The 18,403-nt window shown below is 34.1% G+C and overlaps 4 protein-coding genes across 6 annotated transcripts; 1 reads left to right on the forward strand and 3 right to left on the reverse strand.

Annotated features, from left to right (window-relative positions):
- Positions 1-2,710: 2,710 nt before the first annotated feature.
- LOC102604390 (2'-deoxymugineic-acid 2'-dioxygenase-like) lies at positions 2,711-6,619 on the forward strand. The gene is made up of 4 exons (XM_006347252.2): positions 2,711-3,021; positions 3,224-3,471; positions 5,214-5,538; positions 6,133-6,619. The coding sequence occupies exons 1-4, from the start codon at positions 2,818-2,820 to the stop codon at positions 6,382-6,384; spliced, it is 1,029 nt and encodes a 342-aa protein (XP_006347314.1). The 5' UTR covers positions 2,711-2,817; the 3' UTR covers positions 6,385-6,619.
- Positions 6,620-6,718: 99 nt separating this feature from the next.
- On the reverse strand, positions 6,719-8,240 carry LOC102598272 (copper transport protein CCH). 3 transcript variants are annotated; one of them, XM_015308775.1, is made up of 5 exons: positions 8,152-8,240; positions 7,923-8,067; positions 7,610-7,782; positions 7,410-7,511; positions 6,719-7,314 (listed from the first exon to the last, which is right to left on the reverse strand). In XM_015308775.1, exons 1-4 carry the CDS (start codon positions 8,170-8,172, stop codon positions 7,410-7,412), a joined length of 441 nt encoding a protein of 146 aa, XP_015164261.1. In that variant the 5' UTR covers positions 8,173-8,240; the 3' UTR covers positions 6,719-7,314. The 3 variants fall into 3 exon arrangements, with proteins under 3 accessions (XP_015164261.1, XP_015164260.1, XP_015164259.1); XM_015308774.1 differs by having other exon boundaries at positions 7,388-7,511; XM_015308773.1 differs by having other exon boundaries at positions 6,724-7,511.
- A 724-nt stretch (positions 8,241-8,964) lies between these two features.
- Positions 8,965-13,616, reverse strand: LOC102604725 (IAA-amino acid hydrolase ILR1-like 5). The gene is made up of 5 exons (XM_006347253.2): positions 13,151-13,616; positions 12,602-12,727; positions 10,930-11,244; positions 10,213-10,341; positions 8,965-9,643 (listed from the first exon to the last, which is right to left on the reverse strand). Exons 1-5 carry the CDS (start codon positions 13,490-13,492, stop codon positions 9,263-9,265), a joined length of 1,293 nt encoding a protein of 430 aa, XP_006347315.1. The 5' UTR covers positions 13,493-13,616; the 3' UTR covers positions 8,965-9,262.
- An 810-nt stretch (positions 13,617-14,426) lies between these two features.
- On the reverse strand, positions 14,427-18,403 carry LOC102605066 (NAC domain-containing protein 91). Its single transcript, XM_006347254.2, has 6 exons — positions 18,089-18,403; positions 16,903-17,183; positions 16,122-16,427; positions 15,649-16,014; positions 15,053-15,520; positions 14,427-14,973 (listed from the first exon to the last, which is right to left on the reverse strand). The coding sequence occupies exons 1-6, from the start codon at positions 18,279-18,281 to the stop codon at positions 14,695-14,697; spliced, it is 1,893 nt and encodes a 630-aa protein (XP_006347316.1). The 5' UTR covers positions 18,282-18,403; the 3' UTR covers positions 14,427-14,694.

Below are 18,403 nucleotides of genomic sequence, written 5' to 3' on the forward strand. Positions count from 1 at the left end.
AGTCTGCTAACAACAAAGGTAAAAATATTGCTGAAGAAAATACTCTTGAAAAACCTATTAATATTGATCCTAAACAAAATATGTTTTTAGGAATGATGCAGGTTGTTACAACGCATAAATGGTATATTAAATGTACCATATTAATTGATAATACTTTCTCTATAACTGATGTTGCTATGATAGATAGTGGAGCTGACGTAAGTTGTATTTAGGAAGGTCTTGTGCCTACCAAATATTTTGAGAAAACAACTCATATGGTCAGATCTGCTTCAGGACATGCTTTAGATATAAAGTATAAACTACCTAATACTTGTATATGCCAAAATAAAGTTTGCATTCCGCATTTCTTTTTCTTGGTAAATCAGTTATACCCTCCTATTATACTTGGAACTCCTTTTATAAATGCGATTTATCCTTTTACTAATATAACTGCTAAAGGATTTTCTGTTACTTACAAAAATCAAGATATTAGTTATACTTTTATCACTGATCCTATTTCTCGTGATATTAATGCTTTGATTAATATGAAACAAAAACATGTTGATTCTTTACAACTTGAAATATTTAGTATAAATATATTCGACACTTTAAAATCTACTAAAGTGCAAGAAAAAATTAAATTAATTTCCAAACAAATGGCCATTGATATTTGTGCCGATCATCCTAGTGCTTTCTGGAATCGAAAAAAACATATTGTGACTTTTCCATATGAAGATAGTTTCTCTGAGGATGATATCCCAACAAAATCTCGTCCTTGCCAGATGAATACTGAATTGGTTTAATTCTGCAAAAAGGAAATTGATAGTTTGTTACAAAAGAGTTTGATAAAACCTTTTAAATCTCTTTGGGATACATCTGATCAAACTATTTTAGTGGAAACTAATTTCGCTAAGTCTAAGGTCACTACTCCAATTATACTGAAAGGAGGAATGAGTTTATACATATATATATATATATATGACAAATAATTTTTGACCTATATAAATATTTCATATCATTTTTTATATGTATAATATAATTTTTCGACGAATAATGTTAAGGTGTACTGTGACATTGGAAAAGTGGAAGCCAGCATATATATAAATAAAATCTCGTCCTCTGATTACTGTTCGTTATATGATGGAAAATATCTTTGTTTAACCCTACATGTACGAGAAGATCTCTAGCACTGACATGAACAATGAACTTTTTTTCTTTTACAAAAATTAAAAATGGATCTCCAAGCTAGGCCACCCTTTTCTCTTTCTTGGATATGCAAACAAACATCTCTATGTCAACGGAGTCAAAATTTAAAATTTAATTTTTATAAATCAATAAAATTTAAATTTAAATTTAACAATTTATACATATTCAATAGACAAAAATAAATATAACTTTAGACTAAAATTATTAAGTTGAAACGACTTGGTAATTCTAACTCTGTCCCAGTCTCTATCTACTTAATAATTAATAGTAGTTTCTAGAGAACGTGATATCGACATGCAGTACCAGAGAATAGAATAGAAACATATTGTACTACATAATAAAATGATTTTAATCAGAAAATGGGTCTAGCTATTCATAATTTTATGAATTATATATGACCGTTGATCTATTCAATCATTTCATTTTATTTGTACTAGTTTAAAAAATAATGTATTTTTAGTAACTTTTTAGTTTCACCATATTAAAGATTGTAAAATTTTAAAAATATTTTAACATATTTGACATAATTTAAATTTATAACTAAAATTTTATTTAATTTTTTAAATTTCGTTTTAACCATATTGAAACAAATAACTCTTTCACTATTTGCACATCATCAACCCAATTATAGGTACTAACATGTGTTGTGGTGCAGTAGTGAGATTGTTCCACCCTTAATCACAGGTCTCGAACTCTTGTTGAGAGCGCAGTCACCCCAAGTAGATTTTACAATGCACGATCCAAACTTAATCGATGCTCTAATATTGGCTTATATGGAGAAAAAAAACAGGTAGCTAAAGTTGCCTAGTGGAAGGTGCACTGTTTTATCAGCTGCGGAGACTTCAGTCAATTTCTTTTCTTAACTGTTGACTTATTAACTCATGAATATCTATTGTTAAATTCCATCAAATTCAACTATCCCTGTTTCAAAAAGAGTGATCTAGTTTAACTTGACACGAAATTTAAAAAAATAAAATTAAATTTAAATCTTGTGATTCTAAATTAAAATTATGTCAAATGTACTAAATTGCCCTTTAACCTTGTTGCCTTAAACATGCCACGTAGAAAACTGAAATTAAAATGTTACCAAAAAAAGAAAGAGGTCATTTTTGAAAACAAATTAAAAAGGAAAGAAGGTCATTTTTTAAAACAAATTAAAAAGGAAAGAAGGTCATTCTATTTGAAACTAAAAACGTTACTGTCAATAAGAGTTCAATTTTTAACGCGATCGACACGTGTAAAGAATTTTACCCACCACTAAAAGAAATGGAGTGGAGCCAAGTCCGGCTTTAATTATGTGTTAAGCCCCAAATTACGTCCGAAACACGTTGGTAGTCTCACGTATATTTTACGCGTCACGTTTATTTTACTTGCCCATAAGTAATAATTTAATCAAGTCGGTAAAATGTGAACCCATTAATTTCTACAAGCACTAATTAAAATTATCGTGATTTGGTTCACGTGAAAAAAAACCAAGCCCACAATAATTAAAATATACTAGTATGTGTTTTGATATTATTATATATATATCAGCTAGTTTGAGCTTCAATGAAACTACTTGTACATTTCGATCGAGCAATATTAATATTCTAGTTCTTGCATTACATCTCTATTTTTGTGTTCTTAAACATAATGGAAACAACAAGTGTTCTTTCCGGTGGATTCAACCACTCAACCCTCCCTGAATCTTACGTTCGACCTGAATCCCAAAGACCCCGCATGTCTGAAGTTGTTGATCGTGATGATCTTGTTCCAGTTATCGATATGTCTTGTACTGATAGGAACGTTATCGTTCATCAAATTGGCGAAGCTTGTCGCCTTTATGGGTTTTTCCAGGTTCCTTTTTTTCGTACATTCAATTCTTTCAGATATGTTGTTATTGTTGTACTATTTCCGTTTCAATTCATATAGCAACATTACTATTTGGAGGTTTCTTTGATCACATTTTTTCAATTATATATAGCTAGTACTTTTTACACGCAGTTCAAAAGAATTGTAATAGATTAACGAATAGTCATTTTGGATTATTTTTTATCAGGTGATAAATCACGGTGTATCAAAGAAGGTTATGGATGAAATGTTGGGGGTAGCTCATGAATTTTTTAAGCTTCCAGTGGAAGAAAAGATGAAATTGTACTCAGATGATCCATCAAAGACTATGAGATTATCAACTAGTTTTAATGTTAAGAAGGAAACTGTTCATAATTGGAGAGATTATCTTAGGCTACACTGTTATCCTTTGGACAAATATGCCCCTGAATGGCCTTCTAATCCTCCTTCTTTCAGGTAATTAATTTGAATTTTCATTATAATTAAGTATTAGTTCATTCATATGTCATGTCAAATCATTTTTTTCTTTCATTTAATTTCCTGTTTATTTATCAATCCAAATTCATTTTCTGTAAATGATGACTCTACATGAAACGTACTTATCCCGTATCTAAGTTGTTTTTTTGCAAGTTTTTAGTCATATCTCTAACTTGTCTATTTTTTGCTTTGTCACGGCGTAATTTTATTTTTTGGGAAAAAGGACAAATATATTCTCAAACTATCGTGAATTGTATGCAGATACCCTCCGTCATATTTTTGGTGCATTGGTGCCCTTGCCGTCCAAAAACTAGAGCATATATGCCCTTCACTCTAACGGAAGACTAAATACGGACACGTGGCGCAATCTTATCCATCGATCCGATATTTAATAGATGTCGGATCTGTGGATAAGATTATGACACGGGTATGTTCGTTAGTATAAAGGGTATATATGCTCTAGTTTTTAGACGGCAAAGGCATCAATGTCCCAAAAGTATGATGGAGGATATATGCATACCATTTACGATAATTCGGGGTATATTTATCTTTTTTCCCTTTTTTTGTCTTGTTTCTAACTAGTCGTAATTTTAATTGTCACGTATCTAAACTGTTTATGTACCTATCTAGGTAAATTATTTGTAATTACGTGTTTAAGTTGTTTCTGTTTAATTAGTAAGTGTTGTACCGGCAATTAGGTACACTAATTAATTAGATTATGTCAAATTTTATGTTGCTTCACAAAGAAAACAACTCAAATCTATCCAATATTTTTTTGCAATTCATAATTCTACACCGGCTCTGCCGACCTTTTTTAAAAAAAATTTATCTATCGGACTTTTTATCCAATTGTACCGTTCAATCAATTAATTTGTTAGTATAAAATATATGAATTGATATATGTAATATATATTTTGTAAACTAGTTAATCAAAATATTTAAAGCCGTACTAATGTTTTATGGAGCATATTATTCCAAATCTCTATGATTTTAATTTGCTTATCTCACAAGAATAAAAAAAAATTCTAAGTATTATTTAGTCAAGTCCTTTTTAATCGTCGATGCATCAGTTTCTGTCTGTCCTAGTCCCTACTGCTTAGCTGTTAATTTTATATATTTCATGACGTCGTGGAAGACATAGGCTGATGACGCAGTAGTGTTCACTTTTTCTTGTTTACTAAATTAAATATTCATATTTATTTGTGTATATATTAATAAAAATTCTATACTATTATTCATATGAGTATTATATATTATTTTAAAATATAAAATATTTTTTTATGAACTAATAAAAGTGGACGAAGCATAAGATATAACCATGTGATGGTGGTAGCCAGCATAAGATAAAATCATGTGATGAATGATTGATTCCTTTGTCAGTTGCTAGGTACTAGCAGACAACTACTATGGTGTCTGATTTTTATTTTATTCTTTTGTAAAAAAAAAAAAAACAGTATCCTTGTAAATATTTTTATTTATTATTTAAAAGCTAAAACTCTTTTCTTAAATAATAAAGTATTAATTTTCTAGAATCCGTAACCAAAATGATTGTGTTTGTAGGGGTAAAAAGCGAGAACATTAATTCTACCTACAACATATGTATTTTATGTGCTATATGAGTCTGATCAACGCCTCATCATTCATATTGTTATGACGTTTCATTATTTTTTAACTCGATTAAATCGAAATAAGAATCTAATTTATGCTCTTCAATTGCTTAGGGAAATAGTGAGCAAATATTGCATGGAAGTTAGACAAGTTGGATATAGATTAGAAGAAGCAATATCAGAGAGCCTAGGGCTCGAGAAAGATTGTATTAAAAATGTGTTGGGTGAACAAGGACAACATATGGCTATCAATTTTTATCCTCCATGTCCACAACCTGAACTAACTTATGGGTTACCAGCCCATACAGATCCAAATGCAATTACAATTCTTCTTCAAGATTTGCAAGTGGCTGGCCTTCAAGTTCTTAAGGATGGAGAATGGTTATCTATTAAACCTCAACCTGATGCCTTTGTCATCAATCTTGGTGATCAATTGGAGGTAAAACATGACTCTTCTATTTCATAACTATTCCATCTATCGCAATTTATCTGGTACATTTTGCTTTTCGAGATTCAAAATAAGTAAACTTTGATTGACACTACTTACACCTATATTGTACTTTTCGTATAGTTTTTGAATATTTTAATTTTTATAAAATAAACTTCTGAAAAATGAAAAACGAAGAGGGAGTAAAATATGTAAGTTATCTACACTAATGCAACGTATATACCTTTAATAACATGTTATTAATTACCCTATTTTTCATGTTTTCATATGAGACATATTACAATTAATTACCTATTGCCGTGGTCAATATTGAAAAATGTCATTTTTAAGTAAATAAACATGTATAATCTCTAACAACTTAGTTAATTAAGTTTTTATGACAAGTTACACACAATTCAACATGGTGGTTCTTCAAGTTTCACTATATACTATTCATTATTTAAAAAAGAATTTTTACATGCTTAACCTATGATATCAAACTTGCACATCGTGGTGGTGGTGTGGGTGTCTTGAAAATACAACTAATTAAATAAAATTATATCTAGCAGCTTAAACTTTTAGATGAAATAATTATTTGTCGTGCAGGCATTGAGTAATGGAAAGTATAAAAGTATATGGCATAGAGCTATTGTAAATTCAGATAAAGCAAGGATGTCTGTGGCTTCTTTCCTCTGTCCCAATGATTGTTCCATTATCAGTGCTCCAAAAACCTTAATTGAAGATGGATCTTCAGCCATTTATCGAGATTTCACTTATACTGAATATTATGACAAATTTTGGAGCAGGAATTTAGACCAGGAATATTGTTTAGAACTTTTCAAGAACGATGGAACCTAGTACTTGTATGAGTTCGAAGTAATTATTTATAACTTTTGTATCTACCTAAGTGTGGTTATCACACAGTTACCGTTCCATCGGGTCATCTAATAAATATGTTAGGAAATTAATCAAATTATACATCGACAGTATAAAGAATTTTTATATTTGTCCATATGTGTGATTTTGTAACGAAGCTACTGATCGATCGAGCAGGCTATCTAATAAATAATGTGTTAGGAGATTTGTACAATAATTTACCTTTGCAAAAGTTCCATCGTCTCTTATACTTTTAATAAAGGTAGGAAACAATCGCCTAATAATTCAGGTATGGAACTCGCAAAATAATGATACTTAAAGTATGTAAATTTTGTTCTTTTCCTCTGGCATTATGGTGCTTGCACCCCTGTTTTATATGTAGAATCAAATTGGGAAAGATGAAATTGCATTGGCTGACATAAAAATGCATAAGAAAATAGGAGAGTCTCATCCCACAGATATCACAAAACTCCGAGAAAATGATCTCCTATGATCACTTACAATTTGAATAGATGAAAATGATCTTTCACGCACCTGTTATTATTGGTTACGTTATGCAACATGCATTAGGATTTTCGTCGGAGAAGAGCTGAGGAGGTGGGATTTTTTCAATGACTTAAAGTGGTTGGCAATAATACATCATCTTATTGATGATTTCTTCTCCTTCTGATGCCATGTTACTGTCTTCGCCACCTTCTTTCTTGTCTTCCTCTTCGAGTTTCTTAGCTTCTTCATCTGGATTTGGATCTTCACTCTTTGGTTCTTCCTTATGCTTCCGGGGTTCATGTTGAAGGACAATTTTGGCCTGCTTTTTAGTTCGTCTGTATAAATAGTCAACGAGCTTGTTGGCGTCCATGCTTCCTTTTACAATTACTTTCCCTAAGGTCAGATCTGTTTCCGCGGTTCTCACCCCTAAATTAATCATGAAGAAGATTATTAGTAGACACAAAAGTTATACTTATTGTGACATTTCACATGTACTAACTTAAAATTCTGAATCCGCCTACTCAAATGGTTAGGCTCATTTTTAGAATCTTTCTTTTAAGCTGTTTGGCACATGCTTCACAATGCATGTTAACAATAAGCCCAACTGTCGTCAATCTGTTAACCTGAAAAGGTATAAAAACAAGGATCAAACAATTACATTTCTGATCTTTATGTATATTCTTCAGCGAAAAATTATATTGTACGAGTAAAAAAAGATTGCCTGTGAAGAAACAACTTCAGGAATAGGTTCATCCTCAGCTTGTGGCAAAGGCGAAAATACTTTTGCTGTTCTCTTTGTTTTCTTAACAATCCTGGCACACACTGCTTGTGGTTCGATCACTCCGCTTATTGTCACTTGGTTTTGCTCCATACCTATCATTACTCTGTCTACCCCTGCTCCATTTGAATATACATTTGATGCTTGTCTAAAATAACGTCAGAAGAAAAAAACGCAAAAACACAGTGGAATAGTCAAAGGTGCACGCAAACGGACTAGAACTTTACAAGCAAAGTGACTAGAGTGGGATAAAAACCTCTTATCTTTGAAATGGTCCTCTCAATCTTCTTGGCACATCCTATACAATGCAAGTCTATACAAAAAATTAAAGGAGAATGTTGTTTTAGTTCTTCTGTCCTTTCATCCTCCATTTCCTCTATTTTCGGTTCCTTAACGAGCTCCTATCAAACATAAAAATCCATTATGTGAACATTTTCTCATATTGACAAGATGAAATAAATTCAAGAAAGGAAAATGTGACTAACCTGTTTGGCTACTTTACTCATTGTCTCTGCTGATGAGTAGTGAGGAGAAACCAGCTACCAAGCTTTTATAGACTGAAAACGACGAGAATCAAACTACAATATATAAAAGGAAAATATGAGTTTGCAAAATTGTATGCAAAAAGCCTAACTCTGTGCAATGGCAAAGCACATGCAGGGGAACTATCTGCATAAAGGGTACCTCTTAATAGTAATCCTATTTGATTCCTCCTTTTTGTATATTAGTTGGAACTATATTCAGGAGGCAGAGGGAGAGGAAGGATAAAGGGGATTCCACAAAGCAGGGGATACCTAAATTTATGGACATAAAGAATATAAATAGCACAGAGAATAATCTTATAAAGTAGGTCGAGAACCATGAGTAATTAAGTTCAAATCTCACTGGAGGTAAAATCACTAAGTGATAGTTGGACAGAGTTTTATGGTATCTGTGTTAGTAGAGGTAGTAGCAGTTATCTGATGGAATTAATCGAAGTGTATGCAAGTTGACCTGTACATTATTGTTATTAAAGAAGTTGCAATACAACTTGGTAAGTTGAACAAAATTGGGTTGTATGAAACTTTGGGGATGCTAAAGTGCTAATGATTTGAGTGTAAAGATCTTCATTCTTCAAAGTTGGTCTCACATGGGTTCTTTCAATTTTACATTCCAAACCCCTGCCCCCTCTCCTAGGGGCAAAAATAAAAAAGAGAGAATATCAACAGAAAATCCTTAGTCAACGGGATTTTGTCGAACCTAGTAACTTTATGCATCAAGAAATCCATAAAATATGAACAAATATTAAATTCTGCCACAAAAAACAGTAACTTGCACTAGATTTTGCATATACAGTGTCAGACTACTGTCTATTCATTTTGTAACTGCATTTAGATCTACATACTTAACTACTTGATGCCTCGTTGCATAAGAGAAATTTTTAAAGAGCACAAGAGCAACCATGGCATCAAGAAAATGGAAATGGGCCACATGAACAGACGGTCATCACCGCGTTAGATTTGCTTATTTATGTTGTATTATATACAATGTGCAGAATGAACGAGTAATTGGAACATTTATGCAACTCAAGAGACCATCAAACAATAATGTTATTATCTAAACTGCAGTGGGATGTTGGTAATCGTTCAGATACATCTCTGCTATGGCTGTGTGCATTGCTGCTCCAATTGGAAGGACATCCTCGTCAAGAAAGAAGTGAGGGGAATGTGGGGCGTGGGTAGAGCCCAACTTTTCATTTCTGATCCCTATTTGAAAGATGACTCCAGGAATCACTTGTTGATAGAAGGCAAAGTCCTCACCTGCCATGACCTTTTCAATTTCCCCAACGTTCTCCGAACCAAGCACGAGTTTGCCAACCCTCTCTACATGTTGATGTAAGTTCTCATCATTTGTGCAAGCTGGATATGCTGGGAAATCCTCCTGTTTCATGTCAACGTACGCCTTACACCTATGCACAGCTGCCTGTCCTTCAATTACCTGCAGGCTCATATTAATATGTATTTCAAATGTGCACCAAATTACTACGAGAAGTCTAGGTTCTGTTCTTATTAGAAAGAACTTGAAGCATTTTCGTTGATACTGGACATTGAAGACAATTAGAATCTACTGCAACAGTATATCAAGAAATGAAGGATTCAATAGTGATTTTCATATATGTTGTGTTTATGCTGGCCTTGAGCCGAGGGACCATCGAAAAAAACCTCTCTACCTACACAAGAAGGGGTAAGGTCTGTGTACATTCCACCCTCCCCATACCCTACTTGTGGAAGGAAACTGCAGGAACGCCATTAGTTTGGTCATTCATTTAGCTGGAGAAAGGGTTTTGATACGTGTTCAAGAAGTCATCCTTAATCTTGTTAGTTCATTACATAGGTACATGTAACCCATCATTTTCCAATGGCCTAAGAAGGCCATCTGTTTAAGGCTATTAAACATCGACAAAAAAATCACTAAATTTGAAACACATACTACATGTTAAGGAAACAGCCAGAAAATCTAGTTGGTAGATGTTGATAGTTCACAAGAGCCAAGTTTCAACAAAGTACCTCTTTCACCCTCTTTTGAAGTTGAGACAAGCCTTCAGTTGTTAGACTCCTCAGAGTTCCCCCAAATTCAACATATGATGGAATTACATTTGATGCTGATCCACCTCTGACATAAGTAACAGAAAGAACCTTCAGGCAGAAGTGAGTATTTCAATATCAGTAAGACTAACTATCAAACGAGGCTTGAGGTCTCAAACATCATACAGCTTCCACCTCAAAACTAATGAGTTGTTAAAAACAAAAAATGTTCGTAAAGGGAATACATGTTCTTATATAATATTAAACATACCATTATGTACACTTCTTGTGAGGTAAACATCTTCAAGTAAAATAGAAGACAAAGGATTGGACCAGTGTTATCATAAGTGCAATAAAGCTCTTAGGTTCATTGGGTCTTTAAGCACAAAAGCATGGGCTTTAACGAAAAAAGGCGCAAACGAAAAAAGACCACAATATATATGTTAAGTCTAGAACTAATAATAATAAACATTACTAACAAATATATGGACAAATAAACTGGAAAAAAAATAACGATAAAGTGAAATATCAATTGTTTAGTGTTGCCACTTTAGGAGGCCTTCATTTGCAAGGAAAAGTATGTCTTAGAGCCTTAATGATGACACTGAAGCACAATTAAGCGAGGCGAAGAGCTAACAAGTTTTTTTTGCCTCGCTTTGAGAATGCTCAATGGACAAAAATTGAGATTAAGGTGCGTACTTGACTATGAAGGGGATCTACTTCTCTTGAGATGAGCTGCTGCAATGCCACAATTGCAAATGATGCAGCAAGTATTGGATCCACAGCTTCATGGGGTTGTGCAGCATGCCCACCTTTTCCTTCTACTCTTGCTTCAAAGAAGCAAACGGCAGCTAAAAGGGGTCCAGGACTAGTGCCAATGCCTCCTGTAGGTCTTTTAAAATCAACATGCATACCAAATATAACTTCTGCATCACCTAGAGCTCCTTCCTTTATCATATGATTTGCACCAGCTCCTCCTTCCTCCGCAGGTTGGAAAACAAGTCTGACGGTTCCCTTTGTGGTTTACAAAAGAATTACAATAATATTGAGTTTAGCAAAAAGAGATATTGACTGATATTGTATGATGCCACACAAAGGACCAAACAGATTAGGTGAATTTGAACAGTGCTTTTGGAGTGACATGTGACATATGTATCCTTATGAAGTTGAAAAGAAAAATCTAGTAGTATCATTCAGACAATTACAGACTGACAAGTGATCAAAGAGTGTGGTTCAAAACAGAATGTTCTGATGGATATATGCAAGATGAAGCATATGTAGTTATACATAAAGAGATCCAAGAAATGGTAAGTGGCCTTCGAAAATAATTAGAGATCATCCTTCCTAGTACACTACTAGTCCTCTAGGGAAGGATGACCCAAATTCAGATTTTGAGAGTCAAAGAACAATATGGTCATATCGTTGTTACTTAGCAACATCGACAATTAAATAAGGAACTTCCCTCTTCTGACCTATGAAGTTCAGACTGTTCCAAAGAAGACAAATTATGATATTAAGACAATAAAAATGCAACTTAATTTTTTTGACTAGTGCTCCACATGATCTCCCACAAGGTGATATGTCAGTTACGAACATTATTGTGCTCTCAGCCGTTTCTGGAAACAACTAGCTACTTTTGAAAGTCCTGATTCTGAATGCCAGGAGATGCCAGAAGATTCAAGGATATTTTTGAAAAGGAGAAACTCTCTAAGTTCCTTTTAGGCCTTGATAAGGTCTCTACGAGCTTAAAGGAAGAATTCATGGAGTCAAACTATCCCTCTAATTGTGAGGCCTTTAGAAGTTTGAAGAGAAGAAAAGTATGAAGAAACACATGATGTTAACTCAACCATTATTCACCACTTGAAAAAGTTCAGTTCTCATGTCACAAAAAGCTGTAAGTTCTATTGACTGACAAGATCTTACATGGAAGTATTCACTTTCTTTCAACCTGTCTTAGATGAACAAATAAGAAGTTCTTGTTTAACTATGAAAATAATGAAATATCTTGTTTGTCAATTCCTTATAAGTAAGTTACCATTTTTTTTAAAAAAAAATCCTTATCAGTCTATTATTTCATTACCTAAACAAAGTACTCATAATATCCCCTCCATAAAAGAAATGCCTCCTTTTGTAATAAGCTCTAAAGGACCATATCATGCCAGCATAGATGAATTAAAAAAATTAAATGCAAGCATAGATGAGAAGTTGAAGCACAACTGATAGTATTATTACTTTCGAGAACAAGACATTGGTCAATATTGTGCAAAGAATCTTTTGTGTTGTAGAATCACACAAGCACAAGTTACATTCCAAATGAATCAGTACTAGTGAAGAGTAAAGTTCCTTTAAACCAAACATCAAAAGAACTCACATTAAGTTTGTCCTTCCGTTCATTCAGCAGCTTAGCAGCACCAAGAAGCATTGTCGTATGAGCATCATGTCCACATCCATGCATTTTGCCATTAATTTTGCTCTTATGTTCCCATTCAACAAGTTCCTACGGTTATATTCATTTGAGATCAATACCAGAGACATTTCACACTTAAATATGCACAGTACTAATTATCTGTATATAACTACCCCCATATAATCTTCATAAAGCATAGTCTGTCACAACTCCAAATAAAGTTGGAGGATTGTGACAAGCTGACAACCAGTGTAAAAACAATCTAACTAATATTGGATCCTCTAGATTTGATACAGCCCAACTCGGGGCGGAGGTAGAGATCTTTAATTCTAAATTTTCACATGACATCTTCAAGATCACAAGATTATATGATATTTTAGTAAATTCAAAAGTTTTGTTACTTTCTTTAACTTATTCCCAAATCAAAACCAGACAAACAAACTGAAACAAAGGGAATACCATGTAAATAAGGAAAAAAAAGAATCTTTTTGTACATAAGTAACTAGGAGAAACCTGCAGAGGAAGGGCATCCATATCAGCTCGCAAAGCAACAACAGGGGGAGAACCATTGCCAATTTGAGCAACAATACCAGTTTTTGCAAAAGGGTATTCATAATAAACCCCAAGCTTATCAAGTTCACTACGAATCAGAGCACTGGTATTATATTCTTCGAATCTGAGTTCTGGGTATTCATGAATTTTCCTTCTTATGGATACTAACCAATCTTTATCTTTACTTGCTGAACTCAGTATCTGCTTAACAAATTCTTGATCAAAGTAGCTGCCTTGAACTGAATACAGTAAGCTGAAGCAGAAAAGCAATAGGAGTACTAAAATTGGAGAAAATGTGAACATTTTGCCAGTTTTTCTGTGTGATTTTGCGGTAGTTGATGGTTCATCTAATCGTTCTTTACACAAGTAGAATGAACAAACAACCGACGACTTTTATTGGATATATTCTAACAATGGCGAAAAATATGATCTATTTTACTTGTCATATTTTTTTCCGTATTCTTTAGGAAACTAAACTCCAAGATAGTAAAAAAGAATGAGGTAACGTACGAAGTACAAATATTAACTAAAAAAAGTAATTTGATTAAATTATTTTTATTTGTTACAATCTCAATCTAATAGTACTACGAGTAATATCTTCACCAAAATAATTTATTTCCACATTTATTAAATAAGGATAAAAATAAAAATTAATAATTGATCTATATATTGATTTTTTTAAAATGACAATAATTTCAAATCGTACACGTAAATTAAAATGGACCGACATTATAAGTTACTCTTTATATAACAAAAAGCTACTACATGAGAAGTGTTATGAATTTAGTAATTGTGGATGTTCATTCAATGGATCATTTATCATATTTGTATCTAATTAATAATGTATTACTTGAGATATGTAACTCAAGGATGATTTGTACAATCATATAAATGGGTAGTCTTCACCTTTCACAAATACACACTTGAATGACAAAAACTCTACAACTATTTTCTATATTTCATGTTTTATATTATTTTATAGTTTATCAATTTACAACAGGGAGTACATTAAATCAGAATTTCTACAAATAAATATTCAGTAACTGGCTATAACATTTGTAATAAGAGGACAAAGTCATGTGACTTTCCAAAGTAAATATAATGAGAGGGGGAATCAATGTAACGATTTTCTAGCAAATGAAGAGCACAAGCATGACGAAGATCTGATAATATGGGGAAATGCACTTAATAATGATATGAAATTTCTTCACCTAGCAGACAGACGTTATTAAATTCCTTGACTAGAACCAAGGAGATGTCCATATATATTGAGGGAAGGTAGAATAATGAAGGAGGTGAAGTCAAAATGCCAAATGCAAATCTTTGGGAAAAAGTCTAAATTAACTAGATCTCCTTACACAATATAGTACTAGTAATGTACAAAACAAGTCAATTGTAATATAAAATATACACTAGTAACTTCTAAGTTTTCTCAACTTTAGCTCCTCTGCAGTATTTGAAAAGGAGATAAAATCAACAAAACATGTTAAGCCAGTTACAAAAAGCTACAATTTGGATGCAGATTGTCTCAGCTTAAAGCATCCCAAAACACCTAAGAAGACCATGAGTAAACTTGCAACCGCGAGCACCTTGGATATGTAGAAACTTGATGAAAACGAAGACAATGCTGCTCTCTTTGAACCATTTGTATCTTTCACATTTGCACTCAAGTCTTCAGCCATTTGACAATCCCCTTTAAATTCTTTGCACATGGTATCTTGTGTCTCATCGCTGCAGATAGCAGCACTCGGAGTAGAAGCTTCTTCATTGAAGAACTTTTCACTCTGCACATGCCAATTATTAAATATATGTCAATGTGTCATCTTTTAGCCCTTTTTTTCATGAGGGATTAGGGAGACTTACCTCAGATACAGTTGACAGTCCTTCATGATCTGCTCCACCCTGATCAGAATCAGTCGGCATGCGACACTCTACTCTTCCAGCTTGAAGTTTCACTTGGTAACGTATTCTTCTAACAGTAGTTCCTTGCATTCCAGATCCCAGCTGGCTGTCGTCAGGTTGATTCTGCACCTGCCGAGTCCTTCGTGTTATTCCAAAAGCAGAATCAGTGCCTACATTGCTATAACCGTTTGATTCATCAAAGTTTAGTGAGCTGTCGACCTGCATTCCACCAGAACCAGCAGACAAAATGACCTCTCCAGGGTAACCATTGTTAAGGAAATCCAGATTCGCCATTGAATGATCATTGCGAACATAAGGTGTTGCAAACGCCTCGTCCACTGTGGTTGCAACAGAATTAACCTCTCTCATTACTGCAGTCTCTCCATAATTTCCCAACAGCAGCTCGGGTTCAAAAAAATCTCTCCTAACCTGGGACAAAAAGAATAGCAGCAGAAGATCAGTTCTCTAAAAAACAGTTAAAAAGTTTCAAGTAACTGACGTTTTGAGACAACTCACAAATGCAAGAAACTGAAAGACCCCTATAGAGTTCCACTTACTGGCTCTTGTGTGACTTGTGACTTCAACACACTACACGTTCCAGAGTCCTTAACTGGTGCCCTTGTTATAGTGTTAATACTGTTCGAGGCAAACCAGATTGACCTCAATTCCGCTTCAGAATCTTCATAGGAAAGCTCATCAGAGCTGACAAGAATTGAATTTAAAAACTCACTAGTATTGAGATCATTTATTCCATTCTGACATTGGACATCCTTTTGATCAGAGCTTATCTCATTGGTCATGGTACCATGTGAGATAGAAGATCCAAACTCCACCTGCGACTGTGAATGCAACGGAGACCAATCAATAGGCTCTGGTGAAGGGTCACGAAAGAGTCCCAACAGTTCCTCTATCTGGAGATCTGACTAAAATATGAAGCAAAGAAATAAGTACAATATTAGTTCAACCAATTGTCTGCAATGAAAAACTCAATATTTAAGAAAAAGGCAGAAATGGGAATTGCTCTACTTACTTGTCCTGATGTTATGTCCAACATCAGATCTTCAGCATCACCAGCAGTGCAACTATTGCCACAACTATTAATAGATAATCTTGTGTCATGAGTTTTGCCTCCAGAGGTTTTTGGTGGGTTACTTCTGTTACTCTCACTTTCCATGATTGGAGATAGAGCCACTGCTGATAATCCATCATTGGTTGGTGATTTTCCAACAGCAGGAGAAGAAACAAGCTGTTCAACTTCATCAAAGTGTGAACTTTCGACATTTTCATCTTGCTTCAATTCATTCTTCTTAAAGAGACGACAAAGCACAAAAGCTCCCTGCACCAGGAAAATGATTACTAATAATCTAATATTGCCCAAATTGCTACATCACAAACTAGGAATGGAACAGTAAGCTTCAATGATTAAACTAATAATGGTGCATCTGATCCACAGTTGTTGATTCAGACATCTCATAAAATGTTGGACCCGCCAAAAAGTAAGCTTTACATGGCTACACCACAAAATGTTGCACCCAACCCCTTGTTGTCCTAACAGAATATAAGTGGACTAACTACAATTAAACTGACCAGTCATATGCCACTCCATTTAAGTAAACACTATTGATAAATAAAGACATGATTTTTCTGAGATAAGAAACAGCCAAATATACCACTATACCTTCAAGTAGATTAGATTATCCCATAATTTCACATATGGAACAAACAATCTTTTTCTAACTAAAACCATCCCAAAACTAAGATACATGAAAAGAAGTTCAAATTGAAGAGAGAAGAAAGATTTCAGTCCCTACCTGTCCAGGGTGTGAACCATCCAATGACTTGTCAGTTGCACGATATTCATGGATCACCCAATTGGTCCTCTTCCCTTCAGGAGCTCGCCCAATATAGTATACCAAAGTCTTCTTCATCCCAATCTTTGCCCCCTTTCTAGTAGCTATGTTTCTATCTTTACCAGTAGCTTTCCAGTATCCTCGTTCTGTTGCTCGGTTCAATCGCTGCCCATTTTGGTACTTCCTGTCTATCGGGCAGAAGTACAACCACTCATTGTCATTTGACTCTACAACAGACAAATCTGCAATCATTTGAAACAATTCATACCGTTACATTCTTTTCAAATATGAACTTCGAAGTCACAAATACAAAGGGGCTTTGTTGTTGTTGGAGCTTCTGAGCTAGGACAAAGGAGAAAAAAGTGTCAGTGCAGTGAAAGCTGCACCCTGAACTTCTTAAGACAAAATAATATGGTGATAAACATTGCCGAGTATACCATATGGAAGCACATTGCTACAAAAATGATAATCAGTAGACAAAAAACCAAGACTATCTAGCTTCATCCATTCATTTCAAAAGCTCCTACTAAAAGTAGGTCAAAAGCACCCAAAAGCAAAGCTAATCACAATTATTTCAACTGTGAGGATCATCAACAGAATTGTCTCCCTTCCCCCTACCCCACCCCACCCATTTTCCCTAAATAGCAAAGAAAAAGAGATCCGATGGAGTGCTCATAATCTGGAGTCAAAAAGGATTAGCTACTCGGTCTGCGAAATTGTAACTGGAGCTTATGGAACTGATTATTCACAAAGCAATCAACTCTCCTAACCCGAAGAAAACGATTACACTTACCGTGCACAATCAAAAGTAAGGCACAAATGATCAAGGGCCTGAAAGCTGTTAATCAGGTTTTACAATCACCAAAGTCCACAATTTTTTTTTGAAAAGATGAGTTAGGAATCAAATTTCTTGGCCAATTCAAATTGCCCCTTTGTCCTTGTAATTGTTTTTTTTCTTTTAAGGGATTGTGTATCTATCAACAAGAATCATAACTCAAACCACTTCTCTAATTGTTCAGTGAATACTGGTTTCCCTTCCCACAAAATTCGATTTTGACATGAAATCGCTGACCAATAACACAGCAGCACACATAAAAGGAAAAAAGGATTTAAAAAGAGGGCAAAAGAAAATGTTGACGGAACTAACCAGGCAAATCCCAGGGCTCGAATTTGCAGATATCAATTTCACGAATAACATCCACTTGGTTATGACAACCATTGATCTTCAAGCACAAATAATGATTGATAAGCTCCTCATCCGTGGGCCGAAAACGATATCCAATCGGTAAAGTATTCAACGGTGGAACTTCCACCTGATTGCCCACCGGAGGTACAGTCATTACAAAGATCCAAACTTTAACACAGAAAAGATTGAATTTTTCTCAAAACTAGATGATGTAAGCTGAATCGACAAAAGGGCTGATTCTTAGTAGAGAAAATGAATAAAAGGGGCGATGTGTAA

Source organism: Solanum tuberosum, unplaced genomic scaffold, assembly GCF_000226075.1.
Source record: "Solanum tuberosum cultivar DM 1-3 516 R44 unplaced genomic scaffold, SolTub_3.0 scf00087, whole genome shotgun sequence".
NCBI classification, from domain to species: Eukaryota; Viridiplantae; Streptophyta; class Magnoliopsida; order Solanales; family Solanaceae; genus Solanum; species Solanum tuberosum.

Bases quoted from the DNA above. Each gene is read 5' to 3' on its own strand.
- LOC102604390 (XM_006347252.2), top strand. From the start codon at position 2,818: ATGGAAACAACAAGTGTTCTTTCCGGTGGATTCAACCACTCAACCCTC. The intron at 3,022-3,223 runs GTTCCTTTTTTT...ATTTTTTATCAG, and splicing joins GCCTTTATGGGTTTTTCCAG to GTGATAAATCACGGTGTATC. The intron at 5,539-6,132 runs GTAAAACATGAC...TTTGTCGTGCAG, and splicing joins ATCTTGGTGATCAATTGGAG to GCATTGAGTAATGGAAAGTA.
- LOC102605066 (XM_006347254.2), bottom strand. From the start codon at position 18,281: ATGACTGTACCTCCGGTGGGCAATCAGGTGGAAGTTCCACCGTTGAAT. The intron at 17,184-18,088 runs GTTAGTTCCGTC...AAATGATTGCAG, and splicing joins CGAGCCCTGGGATTTGCCTG to ATTTGTCTGTTGTAGAGTCA. The intron at 16,428-16,902 runs GTAGGGACTGAA...TTCCTGGTGCAG, and splicing joins ATGGTTCACACCCTGGACAG to GGAGCTTTTGTGCTTTGTCG.
- LOC102604725 (XM_006347253.2), bottom strand. From the start codon at position 13,492: ATGTTCACATTTTCTCCAATTTTAGTACTCCTATTGCTTTTCTGCTTC. The intron at 11,245-12,601 runs GTGAGTTCTTTT...TAAACCACAAAG, and splicing joins AACGGAAGGACAAACTTAAT to GGAACCGTCAGACTTGTTTT. The intron at 10,342-10,929 runs GTACGCACCTTA...TTCTGCCTGAAG, and splicing joins TAGATCCCCTTCATAGTCAA to GTTCTTTCTGTTACTTATGT.
- LOC102598272 (XM_015308775.1), bottom strand. From the start codon at position 8,172: ATGAGTAAAGTAGCCAAACAG. The intron at 8,068-8,151 runs GTTAGTCACATT...TATGTTTGATAG, and splicing joins TGAGTAAAGTAGCCAAACAG to GAGCTCGTTAAGGAACCGAA. The intron at 7,783-7,922 runs GTTTTTATCCCA...CAAATGGAGCAG, and splicing joins GACCATTTCAAAGATAAGAG to GGGTAGACAGAGTAATGATA.